The sequence below is a fragment of the Thalassophryne amazonica genome, chromosome 8 (assembly GCF_902500255.1).
Source record: "Thalassophryne amazonica chromosome 8, fThaAma1.1, whole genome shotgun sequence".
NCBI classification, from domain to species: Eukaryota; Metazoa; Chordata; class Actinopteri; order Batrachoidiformes; family Batrachoididae; genus Thalassophryne; species Thalassophryne amazonica.
Genome location: NC_047110.1, coordinates 30,613,412 through 30,639,912, shown reverse-complemented (window position 1 = coordinate 30,639,912; position 26,501 = coordinate 30,613,412). Strand labels below are relative to the sequence as shown.

The following is a 26,501-nucleotide window of genomic DNA, read 5'->3' as shown; positions in this document are numbered from 1 at the left end:
GAAGACATGCAAGGTTTCTAAGTTGCACTACAAAGAAGTATGCTATTAACGCACTACTATTAGTATATTTGGACTATTGCCCAGTAGTTTGGTCAAATGCTACTGGACAAATGATAAATAGATAAATTATTCAGAATAGGGCTGCTCCTGTGGCACTTAGATGCAGTTATAGGACAAATATCATCACAATGCTTAAAAAAATTAAACTGGTTGTTAGTCAAAGATAGACTTTTATATTCGCTGATCATTTTTGTTAGAAAGATTATTGTCACTAAGTTACCTTATATTTTGTTTAGAAATTTTTCTTTTAGTTCAGAAAATCATACGTACAGAACCAGACATGCTGTGGTGGGAAACTTTACGTTACCTGTAGCTAGAACCAATGCCATTAAGAACACTGTCACATTTAGGGGTATGCATGAATGGAACTTATTACCGGATCACATTAAACTCAGTGCAAATGAACGCTTCTTTAAAAAAAAACCCGTCTAAAACAGTATTCATTGGTATATGAGTAATGAGTAACTCTGATAAGACTGAAATGATGGTTCTTGGTCCAGTGAGATATCGGCATCAATTTGACCAGTTAACGCTTAGCCTAGGCTTGTGTGTCATACATCACACTGACAAAGTGAGGAACCTTGGGGTAATTTTTAATGCTACATTGTACTTTGACCTCCATATTAGAAATATTACGAGGAATGCTTTCTTCCACCTGCGAAATATAGCAAAGATTCATCCCATCCTGTCTATGGCTGATGCTGAAACCCTGATCCATGCGTTTATCTCTTCTAAATTGGACTACTGCAATGTTCTATTTTCTGGTTTACCGCAGTGTAGCATTAGGGCTCTCCAATTGGTTCAAAATGCTGCAGCCAGACTTTTGACACGAAGCAGAAAGTTTGACCACATTACACCCATTTTGGCATCCCTTCACTGGCTTCCTGTCCCAGTGAGATCTGATTTTAAGGTTCTGCTACTAGTCTATAAAATTGTTCACGGACTGGCACCTCCCTACCTAACTGACCTAATTAAACCTTATACGAGGGCTGTCAATAAAGTATAGGTCCTTTTTATTTTTTTCAAAAACTATATGGATTTCATTCATATGTTTTTACGTCAGACATGCTTGAACCCTCGTGCGCATGCGTGAGTTTTTCCACGCCTGTCGGTGACGTCATTCGCCTGTGAGCACTCCTTGTGGGAGGAGTCGTCCAGCCCCTCGTCGGAATTCCTTTGTCTGAGAAGTTGCTGAGAGACTGGCGCTTTGTTTGATCAAAATATTTTCTAAACCTGTGAGGCACATCGAAGTGGACACGGTTCGAAAAATTAAGATGGTTTTTAATGGCTGATGAGAGATTTTGAGGTGATACTGTCGCTTTAAGGACTTCCCACGGTGCGAGACGTCGCGCAGCACTCCCAGGCGCCGTTGTCAGCCTGTTTCAAGCTGAAAACCTCCACATTTCAGGCTCTATTGATCCAGGACGTCGTGAGAGAACAGAGAAGTTTCAGAAGAAGTCGGTTTCAGCATTTTATCTGGATATTCCGCTGTTAAAGGAGATTTTTTTAATGAAAGACGTGCGGATGGGTCCGCGCGTCGGGACGCAGCCGGCGCAGTGCGGCGGCACAGGAAAAACACCTCCGTGTTGATAACCATTTGTAAAATCCAGGCGGCTTTTGATGGCTTTCAGTGGATTGAGTATATGAGAAATTGTTTAACAGCTGGACATGTTCCAACTTGTCCTTAAGGCTTCCAACAGAGGTGTTTTTCCAGTGGCGGAGCGTCGCAGCGGCTGCGAGCCGACGCTGCAATCCGTCCGCACGTCTTTCATTAAAAAAATCTCCTTTAACAGTGGAATATCCGGATAAAATGCTGAAACCGACTTCTTCTGAAACTTCTCTGTTCTCTCACGACGTCCTGGATCAATAGAGCCTGAAATGTGGAGGTTTTCAGCTTGAAACAGGCTGACGACGGCACCTGAGAGCGCTGCGCGACGTCTCGCACTGTGGGAAGTCCTTAAAGCGACAGTATCACCTCAAAATCTCTCATCAGCCGTTAAAATTTTCACTGAAAACCAGCTTAATTTTTCGAACCGTGTCCACTTCGATGTGTCTCACAGGTTTAGAAAAAATTTTGATAAAACAAAGCGCCAGTCTCTCAGTAACTTCTCAGACAAAGGAATTCCGACGAGGAGCTGGACGACTCCTCCCACAAGGAGTGCTCACAGGCGAATGACGTCACCGACAGGCGTGGAAAAACTCACGCATGCGCACGAGGGTTCATCCATGTCTGACGTAAAAACATATGAATGAAATCCATATAGTTTTTGAAAAAAATAAAAAGGACCTATACTTTATTGACAGACCTCATATACCAACCCGGGCTTTGCGTTCTCAGGGCGCAGGACTACTTTGTGTCCCTAGGGTGAATAAGAGGTCTGCAGGGCATACAGCTTTCTCTTCTTGTGCCCCTGCTCTGTGGAATGATAACCCCTTTGAGTCTGGTCTGCTTGAGGTTTCTTCCTCAGAGGGAGTTTTTCCTTACCGCTGTTACTCTGGGGGTTGGTAGGTTTGACCTTACTTGTGTGAAGCACCTTGAGGCAACTCTGTTGTGATTTGGCGCTATACAAAAGAAATTATACTGAAACTGAAATGTTTCCATCCCCTGACTTGTCTGAAGAAAACTGGCAATAAAACTGATTATTATTAAAAGTTTTATCAAGTTGTTTTTTTTTAGAGATTTGCTTTCAGTTTGAGGAAGACAATTTTAGAAATTTTTATTCTTTATATTTTTTGTATTTCTTGTATTTGAAATGGCATAAACAAATCAAAATGTGTGAAATACCAAGTGTTCAAATACTTCTGGAGGGCCCAGTATCCTAACCTTGTGATGAGTGCAAAATGACTGTGGTATTATTACTGTTTAATTTTCACTGTTGCTGCTGTTTGTGTGAAATCATAGTCATATTGTATATCATACTGATATGACAATATGGAGATATGATAATTTGGCCATATTATACGGCCCTACTGTCAACTAGCTGAAAACGTTTAATATTAATTTACATCTAAATTAAAAAAAATGCTTAAAGTGGCTGGGGGTTAAGAGGGCTGTAATTACAGGAGTCTGAGGGATGCAGCCCCCCCAGAAGCTGAAAGATAAAAAAAGAAAAATGCTTAAGAAGGCGGGGGGGGGGGGGGGTCTGAGGGGCTTCTGCACCCCCCAGAAGCTGAAAGGTTTTAGGCATGCTAATGCTCCCCTGAAGCATTTGCTCAAAAATGACATGCTTTGCTCGTACATGTCTGCGAAATATACAGTTGTATGTAAAAGTTTGGGCACCCCTGAAGATTTCCATGATTTTCCTTTATAAATCATTGGTTGTTTGGATTAGCAATTTCAGTTAAATATATCATATAGCAGACAAACACAGTGATATTTGAGAAGTGAAATGAAGTTTATAGGATTTACAGAAAGTGTGCAATAATTCTTTAAACAAAATTAGGCAGGTGCATAAATTTGGGCACCCCAACAGAAAAATACATCAATATTTAGTATATCCTCCTTTTGCGGAAACAACTGCCTCTAAACACTTCCTATAGCTGCCAATGAGAGTCTGGATTCTGGTTGAAGGTATTTTGGACCATTCTTCTTTACAAAACATCTCCAGTTGAGTCAGGATTGTTGGTTTCCGAGCATGGCCAGCCTGCTTAAAATCACACCTCAGATTTTCAATAATATTCAGATCTGGGGACTGAGATGGCCATTCCAGTACGTTGTACTTGTTCCTCTGCATGAATGCCTTAGTAGATTTTGAGCAGTGTTTAGGGTCGTTGTCTTGTTGAAAGATCCAGTCCCGGCACAACTTCAACTTTGTCATTGAATCTTGAACACTGTTCTCAAGAATCTGCAATCCATGTGACCCTCAACTTTAAAAAGATTCCCAGTACCTGCACTGGCCACACAGCCACACAGCATGATGGAACCACCTCCAAATTTTACTGTAGGTTGCAAGTGTTTTTCTTGGACTGCTGTGTTCTTTTTCAGCCATGGATACCGCCCCTTATTATGCCAAAATAACTCAATTTTAGTTTCATTAGCCCACAGCACCTTATTCCAAAATGAAGCTGGCTTGTCCAAATGTGCTTTAGCATACCTCAAGCGACTCTGTTTGTGGCGTGTACGCAAAAAAAGGCTTCCTCTGCATTATAGCATCTCCTTATGCAAAGTGCACTGTATAGTTGAACGATGCACAGACACTATCTGCAGCAAGATCATGTTGTAGGTCTTTGGAGCAGCTCTGTGGGTTGACTATGACTGTTCTCACCATCCTTCGCTTCTTCTTATTTGAAATTTTTCTTGGCCTGCCACTTTGGGCCTTAAGTAGTACTGTGCCTGCAGTCTTCCATTTCCTCACTATGTTCCTCACAGTGGGAACTGACAGCTGAAATCTCTGAGATAGCTTTTTGTATCCTTCACATAAAGCATGATGTTGAACAATCTTTGTTTTCAGGTAATTTGAGGGTTGTTTAGAGGCTCCCATGTTGCCACTCATTAGAAGAGATGCAAAGAGGAAAAACATTTTCAAATGGCCACCTTAAATACCCTTTCTCATGATTGGATTCGCCTGTGTAAGGAGGTCAAGGGTCAATGAGCTTACCAAACCAATTTTGTGTTCCAATAATTAGTGCTAAATGTATTCAAATTAATAAAATGGCAAGGGTGCTCAAATGTATGCACCTGCCCAATTTTGTTTAAATAATTATTGCACACTTTCTGTAAATACTGGAAACTTCATTTCACTTCTCACATATCAGTGTGTTCATCTGCTATATGATATATTTAACTGTAACTTGCTGATCCAGACAACCAATGATTTCTAAAGGAAAATCATGAAAATTATTCAGGGTGCCCAAACGTTTGCATACAGCTGTACATATTAATGACTCACTGATCAAGAGATGCAGAATTTGAACAGTGTAGGTGTGCATGCGCTTCTGCAAACTCACCTTGTTAGGATGTGCCTGTATGGACAAGGCAGTATTGACAGAGAGGACTTTGAAGAGGAAGGGCAGCTGGCCATGGAAGGCATCTTTGACCTTAGACCCCAGACAGGCAGGAAAGTGAGCGATCCACTGGCTCAGGGTTGTCTGTGCAATCCTGTTGTCTTTAATCTGGGCATCTCCTTTTGGGTGGGTGCCCATCCACAGCTGCAAGAAAAAAAACAAATATGTTGGCAATGCTCATTTGCTGATCATCTCCCACGGGGCAAGAGGCCACATCAGCATTTTGGAATGTTAGAATCACTAATGTGGCTGTCTCTCTCGACCAGAGGTATGTCTCAGCAACTGCTCAATGGTTTCCTTCATATTCACTATGATAAAAACCTGGACAATTTGGTGATAATCCAGAACACTGCCAACAATCCTCCTTAAACACAAGCTAGAAGGATTTTGGGTCCTTAGCCTTCTACACATAAGCAGATTTTTTCTTGGCAGCTCCAGTTATTGCTCAGGGTCATCACAGCAGATCATATATGGACCCACATGTTGATTTGGGACAAAATTTATTCCAAATGCTGTGCCTGACACAACCCATGCAAACCACTCCAATGTGCATGAGCTCCGAGTCATTAGATAACAACATGAAAAATTATCATGAGAATCTATACCAAACCATTGTGGAGAAGAAAATGCTGAGCCAGAAAACAAGACTCTCAATTTACGAGCATATCCTCACCTAAAGTCATGAGCTTTGGGTAATGACTAGAAGAACAAGGTCAAGGATACAGGAAATAAGATTTCTCTGTCAAGTATCTGGGTTACACTCCGGGACAGGGTGAGAAGCTTGAATATCTGGGAGGGACTTGGAGTAGAGCTGTTGCTTCTTCGCATCGAAAAGAGGCAGCAGAGTTGGTTGAGGCACCTGATGAAGATGCCCCCAGGTGTCTTCCTGGGGTGGACTTCCAGGCACATCCAATTGAGAGGAGGCCCCAGAAAAGACCCACAACAAGTTGAGGGGCTTCACACGCACACACACACACACACACACACACACACACACACACACACACATAAATCTCCGTCTTTTGAGGGTGTTTCTTGGGAAAATGATCATTTCTCTACGTTGATTACAGACCCTGCGGCAGCTCTGTAAACAACTGCTTCTGCAGCGCGACTCCATATGAAGCAGTGCTTAGAACCGCTGGCTTGTTGGTTCTTTGATTCGCTGCTCTTCAGAAGCAGCAACTCCGCTTCTTAACCCCTCACAAAGCCATTAAAATATGTCAATGGTGAGTCACTTTTGTGTGGATTAAAGTCACTAACTGGGAGTCTTGTCTTGTTGCAGTCAAGAAAAGAGAATTGTCCTCCGTTCTGTTCGCACAGCTCCAAACGCTGCGCCACTCTCTGCTGAGTGAAGTTAGAGTCCGGTTGGAATTAATAACTTCAAAGTGAATCGCCGCTTTAAATAAAATGACACCTCTTTCCAAACATTGTAATGCAGACAAACTACAATAGACTATAACATTTTTCTTCCTCCCAAAATGACACATCCTGCATTCTTTATGAATTACATCCTGACGTGCAGCACAGCAAGCTGCAAGAGCTCAGCTCAGATGTATGGAGAGACTTTCATGCCAGTAATGTCTGAAAGGAAATGTTTTTGACAAAAACTACAAATTTTGTTTATTTCTATTTATGTCCAGAGTTTAAGGATCCAGTGACCAATTTCATATTTATTTACTTTAAGACTCAATAAAATGTTGTTGACATAGAAAACCTGGAAAGCCTACTTTTAGTACACAAAAAATTCACAAGAAGTATCGATAAGGGAATCGATAAGGAATCGGATGGATAAGCGGAATCGATATAGATAAGATCTTATCAATACCCATCCCTAGCTGGGATTGTCACCTCGATCACAAATGTAGTTTTCTTTCCCTTGTCAACCACCAATATGTCTGTTTGTTGGGCAGCAGCTGCTCATCCGTCTGGAATTTGAAGCCCCACAGGACCTTAGCCCTGTCTTTCTTAACCACCTTTGGTGTCATCTCGCATTGAGACTTGGGGACTTCTAATCCATATGCAGCACAGATGTTCCTGTACACAATTTCCAACACTTGGTGGTGCCTCTCAGTGTCCCAGCTTGCATCCTGCTACTATGTGCTGGACTGTCTCTGGGGCACAATTGTACAGCCTGGAACTTGGGTCATGTTGGCTCTAGCAGACTCCTGCCTCTATGGATCTGGTGCTTAGGGCTTGTTCTTATGCTGCCATGATCAGATTATCTGTGCTGTCCTTTAGACAGGACCTTTTCTAGCCACTGGTAGCTCTTCTTGATGTCAGCAACTTCCTCTATCTGTCTATGGTACATCCCATGGAGGGGCTTGGTCTTCCATGATATCTCCTCCTCCTGTTGCTTATCACCATCTGTCTTCCACTGCCTGAGGCATTCTTGTAGCAGCTGATCATGAGGGTCCATCTTTCTAATGTATTCATAGATGCTCCTCATCTCATCCTGGATTGTGGCTCTGATGCTCACTAATCCTTGCCCAGCCATATAAATAAATAAAGCCAGACCAGCTAAGACAATGCCCGGGCTAATAAGGTCCACCTCAGCTATTGACGAACCAGGGCACACCGATGGGAAATGGGCTACTGGAACAAGATGTACACGGACAAGGACTGATAACATGGACTGATGGAATGCTACTATCACAGCAGAACCAATGAGAGAGGTTACATACATATGTATGTTTTCATTCATTCATCTACCTTGGGAATGTGTGTGCGTGTTTGAACGCGGAGGACTGTACATCTCCCTCTGCTCAGTGCTTTGCAGCTGCAGCGGAGGTGGGCAGACCCGCTGCCGCTCGGTGAGAACAGAGACTATAGCAATACGTGTTTTCACTTTTGAGTTGCCAAACACCAGAAAAGTCTCCAGTGACGCCAGGAAAAGTAGCTAGATTTGTCACTAGTCGCTTTTGAGAAAATAAGTCGTCAAGAGAGTTTGGAAAGTCGCCAAGCTGGCAACACAACAAAAAAGCACCTTCCAGCAGGGTGATGTCCGTCACTCATTCTTCTACTTTTCGCTGGTAATCTTGTGGTTATGACTCGCAGACTAAGCATTTCACTTTTTATTTCATTCTTTTTTCGGGATCATACAAGTCTTCATAAACCTGGCAACTGTGACACTTATTCATCCTCCAGAAGACAGAGTGATGTAGAAAACTGCACATTTTCCACGTCCGCTTGCGACATTCCCAGTGCGCTGTGCATGCAGTCTGAAAGGCCCTTTACGCCTAGTTTTGCCACACCAATAGACATGTTAGAATATGAAGTTCAAGAAGAATCTGAATTGGCTGACCAAACATAAAACTAACTAGAATACAAAGAAGACTCCCACTGAATACAAAGTACATGTAAACTAAACAAAAACTCATCCTGTTTTATCCTGTATTTTGACACAAGCACAGTCCAACCTCTTTCTAGTTTAATTAGTGTGATACTCAGAATCAGATTCAAATTTATTGCCAAGTAAGTTCTCACATACAAGGAATTTGACCTGGTGTCATTGGTGCATAAACAACAATAAAAAGAAAAGGAAAAAAATACTTCTGTAAGAAGTGAAAAAATAAAATAGCATCTTGGCTTTTGCTTGGTACTCTGGAAAAGGTGGTTGCATCTCCTCCTCTCTCCTCTCCTTCTGTGTTTTTCTCTATCTCTGCCCCAACCTTCAAAAGTCCCAACTTCACCAGACTGTATATTCTTCAAACTATATTTGGAGCAACAATGGAATTAATCAGCTGGTCTCTCAACGCTACTGACACCATTTTTTTCAATAAGGAATCAGGGCTGGGGGACCCTGTGTGCCCAGATGGAACCTATCCTGCAGGCTATGTTCTTGATGCCTGGGAGAAGTGGTGCATCTGATGCCTGGCACCACTCTCCGTGGAAGACGTTGAGGATTTATTCTTATTTGTCTTTATGGTAGGAGGTCTTTTGCTGCTTGGATTATGCACTGCCCTGACTGATCAGAAAATTGGTAAGAAGGCTGCTACCAAAACCACAACCCCACATCTGTCCGTCATGATTAGGGAAGTGGGCAAGGCAGTATAATCTCAGACTGCATTAACTTTTGAACTTAAACCCAAGTTGGAAACCATCTCGGAGCAATTACCTGCCCTGCAAAGGAATTGATGTTGGAGACCAGTGAATATTCCCAATTGGATCTGGATAGTTAAAGAGAGGCCGTATTGGAATTCTGTGTCTCACTGCCTAACCCAACCATGGCAGCCTTATCAGCTACTGAAGGTCACAATACCCCCCTGTTTTCCTCCAGAAGGATTTCAACGGCCTTGGTGAAGCATTTGGTTCCCTCTTCATCTGACACCCCCCCCCACACACACACACACAAACTGATAGGAACTCATCTGCCCTCCCCTACAGCCACTCGACTCTACGCACACACAGACAGAGACTGATATGAAGTCATCTGCACACATGACACAAGCCCCCCCATCCCTACCCCTCCTTTGTGTTTCTGTCCCAACCTCTACCCCACCCCAGCCTCAGGCACTGCCACTACTTCCCACTCCAGGAGGCCATGCGGTACGGCTGCAGCAACCTCCCACCTCCAAGCCCAAGCTTGGTTGCGCAGCATGAAGCTGCTGCAACCTACACTCACATTGCCTCAATTCGGATGATGGACTGTTTCAAAGTTTAGCGTACATAAACAATCAAATGTATATGTGTGATTGTTTAATTTTGATGTGTGCCATTATTACAAGTAATAATTGTGGATTAATTGCTGTATTTTTGTCTGAGGTAATTGGGAGTGATATGAATTGCCCTTTTAGGGATCAATAAAGTTGTTTGAATCTTTGAATCTTGAAATAGACAAAATGGGAAAAATTATGTTCACTGTCAAATAAATATAACATAGTGGAATGGGGCTGTGCAAAGCATGCAGATGTACAGGACCGTTCAGTACAGGGATCATCAATCTGTACTTTGTGTGTGTGTGTGTGTGTGTGTGTGGGGGGGGGCAGGGTAAATGGGGTCTCTGGCATTATTTATAAGTGTAGTGCTCCCAAGCAATGTACGAGCTACTGCACATACAGACCCTGCACTGACTGTAGTGTGTAAAATATGAAACAAAATTTGATATGGATACACATTCCTGAATTGTCCAGCAGGTGCCAGTGTTCAGGCAATTCTGGTTTTACTTCCCTCTTCTGTTGTGCATTTCATCTCATGTACTGGATGTCATGTTTAAGACAGTGGCTGCCAGCTTAACTGTGGTCCTTAACTTTAGCTAATGTGATTGGCGGAGCAGTCACAGCTGTCGGCATATTCCTTAAATTATTCTGGCACATCAAGATCCACCACAATTTCACTTTGTCTTTGTTATGCTCCCTTTTTACTTTGGTGAGTACAAGGCCATAGCTTTTATTGTTGTTGAGCCACCATCTACTAAAGCAGGGTGGGTTGGGCTAATTTATCCACTATTTACACTTTTGCTATCCAACACCTATACTATTACCATTGCAGACAATTTCAATGTTTGTTTTACAAGTTTAACCACAAAATACTTCTAGAGCAATTGACTGTCAAAGTCTTCTCTGTGTATGCACGCATAAAGTGATAATGGGTGAAAAAGTGTCTACTATACTGTATTGTGTGTACTACAGTATAACACTGCCATAGAAAGCATATGCATGGTTAACAATTAATTGTAGATACACAGTCATGTGCGCTAACAGAGACTTATCGGATGCAGTTCAACACAGGTTAACATGAACCTGGTCAGCAATAGACTGACTTACATTCTGGATAAAGAGGTCTCAAAATCCTCGATGAGCACTCAATACTTTTTTTTACTTGTGAAAAACAAATACAAATACAACACTGGACTGGAACTGGTAAAATGGAAAAAAAACAACAACAACACACAAAAGGTTCATGACTAAATAATCCCATGTCTGATTTATAGTACTAAAGAGAAATAAAGTGTCTTACTTACTGCTTAGGTTTTGCATTCACGTGAATAAATAAAAAGTGACAGCAGTACTGCAGAGTCAAATACTATGTGGTTGGCGTAAGCACAACAACAATTTTGATCAACCTTTACTGTGACTTGCAGTGCATTAAAATAGCCCCACTGCCAGAGTGTGAACGAATGACCTGTGTGACAACCCCAGCAGAGATACTGTGGTTAAAATAAATAACTCCTGATTGGCATGGAGAGAACAAAACTATCTGCCAGTTGGCAAATAGTTCTGTTCTGTGGTGGATGCAGCAACATGCACCACCAGTAAATGCTCCCAAACCTGACATTTAGTCTCAACTTCCAGCATTCTGGCAATCATCCAGGCAGGCCACTGGTCCATCCTTAACCCCAGAATGTAGTCATCTATCTGCCACAACCAGGTGACATGGCTGCCTTTTTGGCCTTTTCCAGTGACTGCAGTCCTCCGCACTGAGGTACCGGTGCACTGGATCGTGCATCACATTGCTGTACCATCTCAGCTGACATTATCTCAGCATGGAGGTAGTATGCCACATCCAAGTCATTTCTCATTTCATTTCAAACAAATTCATTCCAGTTGGATGCAAGGATTCTCTGGAGAGACCTCGTACCAAAGATATGCCGTCATCGCCTAAGGTCAGTGGTAAGAGTCCAAGTGTCACAGCTATACAATCAGACAGGAAACACTCGAGCCCTAAAGATGTGGACTTCTGTTCTCCAGCAAAGATATCACCACCACAAAGATCTCTGTCCAGTGACCTCATGACTCCATAAGATATTATCAGATGTCTCTCAACCTCATTGACTGACTTCCCAGACTCCAGAATGTCACTACAGAGATAAATGAATCTTGCCACAATTACATACATGATGGCTGAGACCTGGAAGCTAACATGACAGGACAGTTGTAAACCAAGCTACTCTGACTCCTCCCTCAACCACGCACTGAACACCACCTCTAACAAATTCCAGAATTCACTGAGAAGACATCAGTGACTCTGCCAAGCTGTGACACTGCAATGTACAGGCTGTGTATGTTGACCAGCACCTTAGGGGATCCTGTGAGTTCTCATTATGTCCCCTCCCTCTCAGGAGAACAACATCTCCACCTACGTGAAGAAGTTCAACCCGAATAGATTACATTAGATAGAACTTTACTGATCTTTTGGGAAGACTCCCTCAGGGAAATTGAGGTTCCAGCAGAATTGTATAGCAGCACACAGGGTAAGAAGGACACAGAGTATCAAAACAGAAAAAAGAAAAACAGTTTGCAAATATAAATATAGATGCACAATATAGATACCAGACATACTCAGCAATACTGGTTTACTGGCTGCTACTGTTCCTCTCAATCTCATTCCCATTTCCTGATACTCCTCCTCCCCCTGAGTGAGGAGTTGTACAGTCTGATGGCCTAAAGGACAAAGGAGTTTTTCAGTCTGTTGGTCCAGCACTTGGGAAGGAGCAGTCTGTGGCTGAAGAGGCTCCTCTGGTTGCTTATGACGGTGTGCAAAGGGTGACTGGCATCATCCATAATGTCCAGCAGTTTGTCCAGTGTTCTCTTCTCTGCCACAGATTCATTTTTTATACTTGCTTATTCCAATTAAGGGTTACGGGGAGCTCGAGCCTATACCAGCGTTCATTGGGCGAGAAGCGGGGTAGACTCTGGACAGGCTGCCAGTCCATCACAGGGAATACCACAGACTCCTGCAGTTTTATCTGCCCTCTTCTGTAACCACATTTGCAATCTCACTGAGAATGGATAGTTCACAGCTGACTGGCGCATCAGGTGCCAATCACCAGAGATAATTAAACATCGTGGCAGAGGATCAGTCTACACAGGTGCCCACAAGAGAAACCAGCATTGTGGTTCCATGGCAAAATTATTATGAATTATTCTTCACACCCAGAATGCACTTATCCAAATATATGCAATACATGATACCAATGCAAGTTAACCTAAATAACAATAATAAAAATAATACTAATCACTCGTTAGAAGATAATCACTGCAAGAAAAATTTTTTAAGTGTAACCTCAGAATACACTGACTTGGTAATTTGATTAAAAAAATAATTTCAAAAGTGTTTTTGGGAGATTACAAACTACAACTGGTGGTCAAATGTCCAACAGATTTTTTCACGTATTCTCCAGTGTCAATCTGTCTTACCTCTGCATAAGGTTTGTTGTCCTCTATCACAGCTAGTGGGTCTCCACTAGCCACCAGTTTGGCCACCTCGCTGTCCAGTCCCACCTTCCCCCAAGCATAATTCTGTACTGCACAGGTCAGTGGAAACACTACGGAGGGAAGAAATTCAGTCAGACTTCCTTGCTAAAACATTTTTGATTTATACTGAGCCAAACGTCCAATGGAACAGCAGAAATATGCTAATATTTGGGTAAAGCATTCATTATCATTATTAGAATTTACCTAGAACTTTCAGGATGAAAATTTACAAAGCACCCACATAAAACATCAAGATATGATGAGGCAGTCAGAGACCACATGTCTTTGCAAAGGCCACATATCAAACAATCAATCATGTTCCAAAAAAAAGGTTCCAGATCAAAGTAAAATCTCTAATTTTCTAGGACATTATCCATCTGCTCACCAAAATTCATCAACATCATTCACATCTTTCATTGTTGCCATGTGCCAAACATTCTTTTGGATCTCGGTCGCAGAAAACAGGTATATTCTGGATCACCTCCAAGATACCGCCACTTATTTCCTGGAAAATTATCCAACTGCTCACCAAATTTCATTGACATCCATTCAATTCTTTATGATTTATCTTGCTAACAGACAAAAAAAATGACCTCCTTGGTGGTGGTAATAACAAAATTATGGATCCTTAATAACAGTTACAATTAAATGACATGCAAACAAATTATTCTTCAGTATGTATTGAGAATGATTCGGAATTTTAATTAAATTAATTTTATTAAAGCACACAACTGACTGAGTCACTCGTATTCTGTTCTTCAGTGGCCCAATCATTTCAAAGACAAAAGGATTCAGGATGATTCCCACACTGCATCCCAATTACTCCAGAATTTTTAAAAGGGACAATTTTGAGAGGTCACAACATTTTCAGTATTTTGTCTACACTGCCATTCATAAAAATGTAAATGAGGAAATATCCTCTCCTTAGTGTCCACCAAACTGTATAAGTAAGTCCCTTTGGCTGCTCCCTTGTTTGCACTCGGGGTCGCCACAGCAAATCCAAGTTGGATCTGCATGTTGAATTGGCACAGGTTTTACGCCGGATGCCCTTCCTGACGCAACTCCACATTACATGGAGAAATGTGGCAGGGGTGGGATTTGAACCCGGAGCCTTCTGAACTGAAACCAAGCGCATTAACCACTTGGCCACCACCCCTGCTGTCCACCAAACTGTATAAAATGATCCAAATCAAATGGTTTATGTAGATCTGGTGAGTAAGAGGGAAAAAAACCCTTGCCACAGTGATTATGCGAATCAACGTACTGGTGGTACTGTTCTGCAGTCTGGGATTGCTCTCACTGGGTACAGGCTGACCAATAAACAAAATATAGAATCTGAAAGCAACACCTTGGGCTCTTGACATTTATGATCTTTTTTTTTTTTTTTTTACTTCCACAATGAAGGCTAAGTAATGACTAGTGTTTGTTTGTTGGCAGGATTGCCAGTAAAGTCTTCAATCAATCTCCACAAAACATTGTGAATGATGAGTTTTATAAATGATGTTGGCCCAAGATGTGGCTCTGTTTTCATTTTTTTTTTTCCTTCAACAAAGGCAGGTAAAGCATTTTTCACAATGGTGATCAATCTCTGGGAAAAAAAACACTGACCTTGATTAAATCTGTCATGTATCCAGCCCAGTGTCACAATGTTTCTTTCATGCCCCCACCACGAAAAGCATCCCATTTTTGTGACACGTTTTTTTTTTTTCATTTTGCCATTTAGAATCCTCCCGCTTCTCTTAACTCTAACCGTAACCATAGCGTTAAGTGTGTCCCCTCCCCTAAACCTAACCATAACCAACCCTATACCCCCCTGTCACCCACCCAGTCACAAAATGAAATTGTGCCCCTGTCACAAAAAAAGCCCCATTTTCTTGCCCCGTGACAAACACATAGATTAATGTACTTTTCGTAATGCCACCACGAACTGCTGTGAGACTGTTGCATGTATCCCATTCATGGTGTTAAATCCAACGCAAAATGTGAAGCTTGTTGTGCCTTCATGGGGGCATCCACTCTTCAAGTGTTCCCCCAGTAGTTCAACCATTCTGTGGCTTCTTTAATATTTTAACAACATTCATCCTGCATGCACCGGCTGCAAGGTATTGTAATCACTCCTATGCGTGTCTGTGTGTGAACACAATAACTTGGTGGGAATATTACTTGTTTAGTATCTCCAGATGAATTAATTGTTGGAACAGATTGGTCAAAGTTAAAACAGCCCAAGAACACATTTGCCACAATATCGCCACGACCAGTGTGGCTATAGATTTCATCCAAAGCTCATATTCATATTAAAATATTTGTGATTGATTGGTCACGGCAGATCTGTGGTTAATCTGTATTTTGATGTAGATGGATGACATTCCTGACAACTCCACATTACATAGAGAATGGGCAGGGGTGGCCTTGAACCAGAAGCCTACTCTTATTGTAAAACAAATGAAAATTCAAACATATAAACATGAACTTGTGACAAAAGTAATCATTATTAACCCCTCCCATCCATTCACACACACAAAAAAAAAAAAGAAAAAAAAAAAAAAAGCTTTGCCTATGTATGGAATTGCATATGTTCTGTGCAATATATGAAAGCGAAATATTTCAGAATTGGACAATATTTTAAAATTTCCAAATGAACAATTTAAGAAAAACTGAACCCTAACACTAATCTTGAATCATGTAAACTACTTTGCAAGGCGCCCAGCTCAAAAATGGTTTTGGGAGCGCAAAAAAAAAAAAAAAAAATTCAGAGACAGGAGGGGATGGTCTAGTGCTTAAAGCGTTGGGCTTGAGACCAGAGGATCCTCGGTTCAAATTCCATCCTGACCGGAAAATCACCAAGGGCTCTCGGGCAAGGTCCTTAATCCCGTAGTTGCTCCCAGTGTGTAGTGAGCACCTTGTATGGCAGCACCCTGACATTTTTGGGTGAATGTGAGGCATTATTGTAAAGCGATTTGAGCGTCTGATGCAGATGGAAAAGCGCTATATAAATGCAGTCCATTTACCATTGTCCAGTTCACACACAGCGCTAAACAAATATGATGATGCCATACAGTCTATGGACAATACTAGCGAACGTGGGAAATGCAGTCATTATTATTACACATCGCATCAATTTATTATGATTAATCTATCGATCGACTCGAGAGGAAAATGACTCGAACAAGGGCATAAAATGTTGGCAGTGAAAATGTTTCAGAAACCCAGTGTCACGGTCAGACTATCAAAACCTTCTGAAGACGGAATTGCGATTATTATCAATCACAACCTTAAATAACAATTACTTTTACCGGATCAATCTAAGGTAATGTACGTCAGAAGAAACAAACGCAGCCTCCTCCGGTTTATAACAATGATGTGGACATGCGCTGATACAACGAACCCTTCCTTCAACACTGTCACATACGTGGAGTCTCACACAAAAACATAAAATAAAATAAATAAAGTACTGCGGCGTCAGATACCTAAATGTGGTAAAAAAAAAAAAAAAAAAAAAAAAACTTCGCTGCAACTAAGGATTTCTAACATTTACGAGGCGGAAAATCTCACCCACCTTTTACTTCCTCCATGTTTGCGACGTCAGCTACCGGAGCAACAGTGACGTCACGACGACAGCCCACGAGACTGACAAATAAATAAATAAATATAAATGAATGAACGCAAGACCTTTAGCTTTTATCTATTGTATATCTTATCTATAATACATATATGTTATCATCATCATTTAAGTGAATATATAATGCAAACACACACACACATAGATAGATAGATAGATAGATAGATAGATAGATAGATAGATAGATAGATAGATAGATAGATAGATAGATAGATAGATAGATAGATAGATAGATAGATAGATACACTCAACAAAAATATAAACGCAACACTTTTGGTTTTGCTCCCATTTTGTATGAGATGAACTCAAAGATCTAAAACTTTTTCCACATACACAATATCACCATTTCCCTCAAATATTGTTCACAAACCAGTCAAAATCTGTGATAGTGAGCACTTCTCCTTTTCTGAGATAATCCATCCCACCTCACAGGTGTGCCATATCAAGATGCTGATTAGACACCATGATTAGTGCACAGGTGTGCCTTAGACTGTCCACAATAAAAGGCCACTCTGAAAGGTGCAGTTTTGTTTTATTGGGGGAGATACCAGTCAGTATCTGGTGTGACCACCATTTGCCTCATGCAGTGCAACACATCTCCTTCGCATAGAGTTGATCAGGTTGTCAATTGTGGCCTGTGGAATGTTGGTCCACTCCTCTTCAATGGCTGTGCGAAGTTGCTGGATATTGGCAGGAACTGGTACACGCTGTCGTATACGCCGGTCCAGAGCATCCCAAACATGCTCAATGGGTGACATGTCCAGTGAGTATGCCAGCCATGCAAGAACTGGGACATTTTCAGCTTCCAAGAATTGTGTACAGATCTTTGCAACATGGGGCCGTGCATTATCCTGCTGCAACATGAGGTGATGTTCTTGGATGTATGGCACAACAATGGGCCTCAGGATCTCGTCACGGTATCTCTGTGCATTCAAAATGCCATCAATAAAATGCACCTGTGTTCTTCATCCATAACAGACGCCTGCCCATACCATAACCCCACCGCCACCATGGGCCACTCGATCCACAACATTGACATCAGAAAACCGCTCACCCACACGACGCCACACACGCTGTCTGCCATCTGCCCTGGACAGTGTGAACCGGGATTCATCCGTGAAGAGAACACCTCTCCAACGTGCCAAATGCCAGCGAATGTGAGCATTTGCCCACTCAAGTTGGTTACGACGATGAACTGGAGTCAGGTCGAGACCCCGATGAGGACGACGAGCATGCAGATGAGCTTCCCTGAGACAGTTTCTGACAGTTTGTGCAGAAATTCTTTGGTTATGCAAACCGATTGTTTCAGCAGCTGTCCGAGTGGCTGGTCTCAGACGATCTTGGAGGTGAACATGCTGGATGTGGAAGTCCTGGGCTGGTGTGGTTACATGTGGTCTGCGGTTGTGAGGCTGGTTGGATGTACTGCCAAATTCTCTGAAACACCTTTGGAGACGGCTTATGGTAGAGAAATGAACATTCAATAAATGAGCTGGTTGACATTCCTGCTGTCAGCATGCCAATTGCACACTCCCTCAAATCTTGCAACATCTGTGGCATTGTGCTGTGTGATAAAACTGAACCTTTCAGAGTGGCCTTTTATTGTGGGCAGTCTAAGGCACACCTGTGCACTAATCATGGTGTCTAATCAGCATCTTGATATGGCACACCTGTGAGGTGGGATGGATTATCTCAGCAAAGGAGAAGTGCTCACTATCACAGATTTGGACTGGTTTGTGAACAATATTTGAGGGAAATGGTGATATTGTGTATGTGGAAAAAGTTTTAGATCTTTGAGTTCATCTCATACAAAATGGGAGCAAAACCAAAAGTGTTGCGTTTATATTTTTGTTGAGTGTAGATATACATTGGGGAAAATAAGTATTTGACCCCCTGTCAGTTTTGCAGGGTTTCCCACCTACAAAGAATGAGAGGTCTGTAATTTTTATCGTAGGTACACTTCAACTGTGAGAGACAGAATCTAAAAAAATCCAGTAAATCACACTGTATGATTTTTAAATAATTAATTTGCATTTTAGTATTTAAGTATTTGACCCCTTAGAAAAACAGAGCTTAACAATTGGTACAGAAACATTTGTCTGCTATTACAGAGGTTAGACATTTCCTGGAGCTCTTGATCAAGTTGTCACACACTGCAACAGGGATTTTGGTCCACTCCTCCATACAGATCTTCTCCAAATCTTTCAGGTTTGGAGTTTCAGCTCCCTCCAAAGATTTTCTATTGAGTTCAGGTCTGGAGACTGACCAGGCCACTCCAGGACCTTGAAATGCTTCTTACGGAGCCCCTCCTTAGTTGCCCTGGCTGTGTCTTTGGGGTCATTGTCATGCTGGAAGACCCAGCCATGACCCATTGCTTGCCAAAATCTCGCAATACATGACGCCATCCATCCTCCCTTCAATACGGTGCAGTCATCCTGTCCCATTTGCAGAAGAGCACCCCCAGAGTATGATGTTTCCACCCTAATGCTTCGCTGGGATGGTTTTCTTGGGGTTGTTCTCATCCTCTAAACATGGTAAGTGGAGTTGCTTCCAAAAAGCTCTATTTAGGTCTCATCTGACCTTCTCCCATGCCTCCTCTGGATCATCCAAATGGTCACTGGTAAACTTCAAATGGGCCTGGACATGTGCTGGCTTGAGCAGGGGGTCCTTGCTGCCCTGCAAGATTTTAAACCATGAAAGCATCATGTGTAACTAATGTAATCTTTGTGACTGTGGTCTCAGCACTCTAGCTGTGTTCGTGTTGACTCATGTGCCTAGTAGTCAAGTAAGTCAATCAGTAACCAAAAAGGTGACGCATGGGCAGGCCCGAGGGTAGGAGATGCCTAACCAGAGAAGAGCCGGGACCCACGAAGTTCCACCGCCAACGAAGACCTGCAACACACCAGAGCCGCCAAGTCCTGATTCCCCCAGGTGGACATCGCTCGTGGCTGACAGACCTAGTACTGCTGGCAGGAACAAAAACAGGTTAGGGTGGGTGTGTGAACACCCAGCAAACAGTCAGCAACTCACAGAAATCCTCTTGTAGGAATAAATCCAAATACTCTCAGAGTGCAGAGGAAAAACTGGAGGACGTGCAGTGTCAAGTGTTATACTTAGTAAGTCAGAAGTGAGGAGTGGAGATGCCAACTCCTCCAACTTCCACAAACTCAGCTACAAGCTGCAAGTATAAGTCACAACTGCAAAGACTTCAGTAACAATGAATGTGTGTACGGCACAAAACGACTGAGTTGGTTTACCTGCGTGGTAAGCTGATAACTCGGCAGAGTTATGGTGTCTTTCCCAGGCTTTTATGGAATGAGGTGATGAGTGATGTCAGACAGGTGACAGCCAAACGGTGCACCTGGAGGATCCACCTCGCCAGTGCACCCTCTGGAGCCCGAAAAGTGCCAACAGGCAGGGCGCCCTCTGGTGGTGGGCCAGCAGTACCTCCTCTTCGGCGGCCCACACAACACTTCCATGTTGCCACTCATTAGAAGAGATGCAAAGAGGAGAAACATTTGCAAATGGCCACCTTAAATACCCTTTCTCATGACTGGATTCACCTGTGTAAGGAGGTCAAGGGTCAGTAAGCTTACCAAACCATTTTTGTGTTCCAATGATTAGTGGTAAATTTATTCAAATCAATAAAATAACAAGGGTGCCCAAATTTATGCACCTGCCCAATTTTGTTTAAATAATTATTGCACACTTTCTGTAACTGCTAGAAACTTCAATTCACGTTTGAAAAATCAATTTCAAATTTTCAATTCAATCTCAGTTTATTTTCATTTATATAGCTCCAAACCACAACAGAGTTGCCTCAAGGTGCTTCACACAAGTAAGGTCTAACCTTACTAACCCCCAGAGCAACAGTGATAAGAAATACTCCCTCTGAGGAAGAAACCTTAAGCAGACCAGACTCAAAGGGGTGACCCTCTGCTTGGGCCATGCTACAGACATACATTACAGAGCAATTCACAGAACAGTTCATAAAACGAATATACAGGAAATGCTGTTGGTGAACAGGACAGGAGTAGTAGAGAAGCTTGAATCTTCGACTGGACTGGGTTGCTTGATGCGAGGACATTTCGCTTCAAATCGTAGAAGCTTCCTCAGGTAAAATTCTTGCTCTGGTAATCTGACTTCTGTCTGACCCTTGTCGAGAAGAACAAACAGAAGCCACAAAAGCTGGAGTTTTAAACCTAACCAGACACCTCCTACCGAGGGGCAGACTGGTATTGGCTAGAGACTAAACAATTGCTTTAATTAGCACCCATTGTGCTCTAGTTAGCACCCTCCTAAGGACAGGGTAGCTGTCCCTCCCTATCGATGGGACTGACACCTCTCCTGATGACGTGAATGACTCATTACCATGAACAAAAGACTGAAACTGCTTTGATTTGAGTACCCCATTGTAAACAGGGGACAAAGCGTGTCTCAGACCCCCTCGCCCGTTAAGGCTGGGTTTCACCCCTCCTTCACCCCTCTCTCAAACCATTTCTTCTCTCTGGCTAAGAATTTAACTTCCTCGTCCTCAAATGTGTGGTTAGTGTCTTTAAGGTGGAGATGAACTGCAGACTGAGGTCCACTGGTGCCCTTTCTGCGGTGCTGGTATAGCCTTTTGTGTAACGGTTGCTTAGTCTCACCTATGTAGTGTTCATTACAGTTTTTCCTGACATCTGATAGAATACACTACATTGCTCTGTTTATAACTAGGGATCCCGTCCTTAGGGTGAAGTAATTTCTGTCTCAAGGTGTTAACAGGTTTAAAGTAAACTGGGATTTTGTGCTGTCTGAAGATCCTCTGTAGTTTTTCCCCTACTCCTGCTAAATAAGGGAGAGACACTCCTCTTCTTCTTGTCTCTGTCTCCTTTCTGTCTGGTCTCTTTGTTCTCTGGGACTTCTGCACTTTATCCAGGGGCCATCGTGGGTACCCACATACTCTGAGGGCTTTCCGGACAAGTTGTTGTTCTTTAGCCCTTCCCTCTGCAGTTGTAGGCACCTGTAGGGCTCTGTGTTGAAGAGTCCTCATCACCCCGAGCTTGTGTTCAAGGGGGTGGTTTGAGCCAAAGAGCAGATATTGGTCAGTGTGAATGGATTTTCCGTAAACCCCTGTCTGGAGCTGCCTGTTCTATACAATCGTAACATCACAATCCAAGAAGGCTAAATGGTTGTTTCTGGCATCCTCACGTGTGAACTTGATATTGGAGTCCACTGAGTTGATGTGCTCTGTAAAGGCCTCCACTTCCTGTTGCTTGATTTTAACCCATGTTTCATCGACATATCTGAACCAGTGACTGGGAGAGATGCACGTGAAAGACCAGTCTCTCCTAGTCATTGGTTCAGATATGTTACTTTATAAAACACAGTGAGAACGACTAATCAAGTATGACGTCAGCCATGCAAGGGCACTCCCAGTAATCCCAAAATGATTTTCCAGCCTATCAAGTAGACTATGATGATCCACGGTATCAAATGCAGCACTGAGATCCAACAGCACCGGAACCGTAGTGGTGTCTGAATCCATTGTAAGCAGAAGATCATTCACCACTTTAGTGAGAGCCGTCTCTGTGGAATGATATTTTCTAAAAGCAGACTGCAGTGGCTCAAAAAGAGAGTAAGATAGTCCATGAGCTGCCGTGACACCACTTTTTCCAGAATTTTAGAGCAAAATGATAGATTTGATGTCGGCCGATAGTTTTTCTATACACTAGGGTCCAGAGTAGGCTTCTTAACTAATTGTTTAATCACTGCAGATTTGAAACATTTAGGAACAGATCCAGAAGTTAAAGAAAGATTAATAATTTCCAGCACAGTTGGCCCAAGAGTGGGCCACAGGTCCTTAAACAGTTTTGTTGGTATAGGATCAAAAAAACAGGTTGTGCTTTTTGTTGATGTTACGAGTTTCGTCAGCATGCCTAGTGAGATACTATCAAATTCTGTAAATCTAATACTTCAGTAATGGCGCCCACCTCAACAGCAGGGTGTAGTGGCTGGGTTAAGGCATGCTGGGATATGTTTAACCTAATGTCTTCTATTTTCTTCTCAGAGTAATCCAGGAAATGTTGTGCTGTAAAAGGAGACCATACTACAGGTGGTTGTCCATGAATAAGTGTTGCTACTGTGTCGAACAAGAACTCAAGGGTATACCCTGCCTCATGGTTGAACACATATGCAGACTCACCACACAGAGATATGAGTAAAAAGGCTTTATCTCAAAAAATCAGGCTGGGGTATGGTACACAGGAAAGCAGTCAGAGAAGCGGCAGTACAGGCAGGAGTCAAGCAGAGGTGTGGTTAAAAAACAAGCACAGTTCCAAAATACCAGGAGACAAAGAAAAGAGATAAACAGAACCAAACTACAACTTAAGTGACTAAAGTACAATCAAGTGAAAAACAAAAACAGTAGAACAATGAGGAAATATGGACATAAATGGGGAACAACCCCAGCCACGAACCGGAGCAGAACCTGACATTAACATGAAAAGTTTCACATTAAAATGAGAAAAGTTGGACATTATAGCCTGATAATGGTTAAGTGCTGGGCTTCAGATCAGAGGATCCTCGGTTCAAAACCCAGCCAGCCCAGAAAATCACTAAGGGTCCTTGGGCAAGGTCCTTAATCCCCAGTTGCTCCTGATGTGTAATGAGCACCTTGCATGGCAGCACTCTGACATCGGTGTGTGTGTTTGTGTGAATGGGTGAATCTGAGGCATAATTGTAAAGTGCATTGAGCTTCTAATGCAGATGGAAAAGCACTATATAAATACAGTGTAGCAGATCATGTTGGTGTCACCGATGTGGTGGCGCACGTCAGTAGCGCTAGTCATGGAGGCTCCAGTCTGATGCATTGGTGTGGAAGCTTGGCGTTGCCTATAGCAACAGCACACCGCTGACCATGATCACCATACAAGCCCTCCAGTGTGCTAAACACTGTGGAGGAAGAAAGGGAATGACACAGCAGCATGAGCTTAGAAGAGAATAGACTACAGCATTTATACAAGTTGGTAAACAATGAAGTAGGAAATACTTTGTTTTCATCAACAAAGGACAGTGAGACTCGGGCGTCAGGCTTTGATCTGTGTCATTGATCATTTGTATATGATCAAGAGCAGGTGGTACCTGCCACTTGCTGTTCGTCAGTGACATGAAAGAGACCTTTAATGTCTGGAACGAATACATGCTGCCTCTCGGGGTTGCGGACGTGAGACATAAAAAAGGTCTTAACAGAAGCTCTGTTACAGAAGCAGACATGAATTTGCATTGGGTAGGTAGGTAGCAGGCAGAAACACACACACACACACACACACACACACACACACACACACACACACACACACACACACACACACACACACACACACACTCATCTTCAACTGCTTAGTCCAACTGAGGGTCACAGGGGGCTGGAGCCTATCCCAGCAGTCATGGAGCACGAGGCGGGGTACACCCTGGACATACAGTGAGGAAAATAAATATTTGAACACCCTGTGATTTTGCAAGTTCTCTCACTTAGAAATGGAGGGGTCTCTTTGTGACTCTGATCCCAGCTCTCTTCAGGTCATTGACCAGGTCCTCCTGTGTAGTTCTGAGCTTTCTCAGAATCATCCTTACCCCACAAAGTGAGATCTTGCATAGAATCCCAGACCGAGGGAGATTGACAGTCATCTTGTGTTTCTTCCACTTTCTAATAAATAATCATAACAGTTGTTGTCTTGTACCAAGCTGCTTGCCTGTTGTCCTGTAGTCCATCCCAGCCTTGTGCAGGTCTACAGTTTTGTCCCTGGTGTCCTTAGACAGCTCTTTGGTCTTGGCTATGGTGGACAGGTTGGAGTGTGATTGATTGAGTGTGTGAACAGGTGTCTTTTATACAGGTAACAAGTTCAAACAGGTGCAAATACAGGTAAAGAGTGCAGAATAAGAGGGCTTCTTAAAGAAAAATTAACAGGTCTGTGAGAGTCAGAATTCTTGCTGGTTGGTAGGGGATCAAATACTTATTTGCAGCAGTAACATACAAATAAATTATAAAAAAAATCATACATTGTGATTTCCGGATTTTTTTAGTTTTTTTTTTTTTTTTTTAGATTATGTCTCTCACAGTGGACATGCACCTAAGATGAAAATTTCAGACCCCTCCATGATTTCTAAGTGGGAGAACTTGCAAAATCGCAAGGTGTTCAAATACTTATTTTCCTCACTGTAATACCAGTCTGCCGCAGGGCCACACATAGACAAACAAACACACTCACACCACCTCTTGCACCATTCGGAAGATTCAGACGGCTTTCGGTGGCTTTTCAGTCGTGTGACTATCCGAGAAATTGTGGACGAGCTGGACATGCCACAACATGTCCTGTGAGAGGTGCTTTTGTCCCGCGCCATTAGCGGCTCCGTGGCGAATTCCTCCACTCCTCTTTCCATGACAAAAACTCCTGTAACATACGAATGTGCCGAAAAAGTGGTATGTCCACCTCTTCTGCCATTTCTGTAGTAGTCAGACGACGTCCCGGATCAACACAGCATTCAGTTTGGAAATGATCTGGTCGTTTCAGCCTGTCGATCGCCGCTCAGAGCGCGGCGCGCCCTCCGCCATTGTGCGCTGTCTTTAAACCGGTTGTAACACTCCTTAATCTGTGTGATCCCAATAGAATCGTCCCTGAAAGCCGTCTGAATCTTCCGAATGGTTTCCACCTGGCTGTCTCTCACAGTTTCTGGAAAAAATTGATGCAGCAAAGCTCCAAATCATGCAGACATTTTCCTCACAATGAAAATCCGACGAGTGGGGAGGACCACTGCTCACTCAAAGCCTGCTCACAGGCGAATGACGCAACCGACAGGCTTGAAAAAACTCACGCATGCGCACAAAGGTTCAAGCTTGGCTGATGCAATCACACGTGATTCAAATCCATATAGTTTTTGCAAAAAATAAAAAGGTCGGACAGTTTTCTAACAGACCTCGTATAGGACATTCAAAAACACTTAAGAAGAGACCTGTAAGACTAAACATTAGGAAATACTCATTTTCAAGAAGAGTCAATGAATGGAATAACTTGTCCGAAGAGGCCGTTAGCAGCGCTACAAATTAATTAATTAATTAAAATAATAAATTAATTCAAAGGCCACATTGAAACTATCCTTAGGAAGTGTGGGGAGCTCTATACGAGTCAGCGAGGACTCGTTGCCCCAGTAACCAGAGCCACTGGGGGACAGACATGACTCTGGTGGATCAAGGTGAATATGTACATGTTTGGCGAATATAAAAGTTTGACATGATAGCGTGATAGCAGTGTCACATAGCAAAATTATGTTTGTGTGTCGTGATAACATGAAAATATCTTTATAAATCTTTATAACCTGAACAGTTTCACAATACCAGCTAAGTTTCACATTATAACATAATAATAAGTGTTACACTGCAAAATTATAAGTGTGCCATAATGTGAAAATATCAACTTAACCAGCTTATTCCCATTGAGATCTTTTGCAATGGAGACCTGGGCAATTATAAAGTTTCCAATTCACTTAACTTGCATGTCTTTAAATGTGGGAGGAAACCCATGCAAACATGGGGACACCATGCAAACCACACAGAAAGGGCACAGGTGAGAATCGATCCCATAACCTTCTTG

General features: G+C 42.6%; 1 protein-coding gene across 1 annotated transcript in view; it reads right to left on the bottom strand.

The window, feature by feature from the left end:
- mpi (mannose phosphate isomerase) overlaps positions 1-16,877 on the bottom strand; it is a 43,563-nt gene extending 26,686 nt beyond the window's left edge. Inside the window, exons 1-3 of the mRNA XM_034175931.1 lie at positions 16,813-16,877; positions 13,200-13,327; positions 5,008-5,208 (exon numbers count right to left, since the gene is read on the bottom strand). Of these exons, the coding sequence (XP_034031822.1) occupies positions 5,008-5,208; positions 13,200-13,327; positions 16,813-16,828 (345 nt within the window). The 5' untranslated portion in view covers positions 16,829-16,877. The remainder of the gene's footprint in view (positions 1-5,007; positions 5,209-13,199; positions 13,328-16,812) is intronic.
- Positions 16,878-26,501: the final 9,624 nt, after the last annotated feature.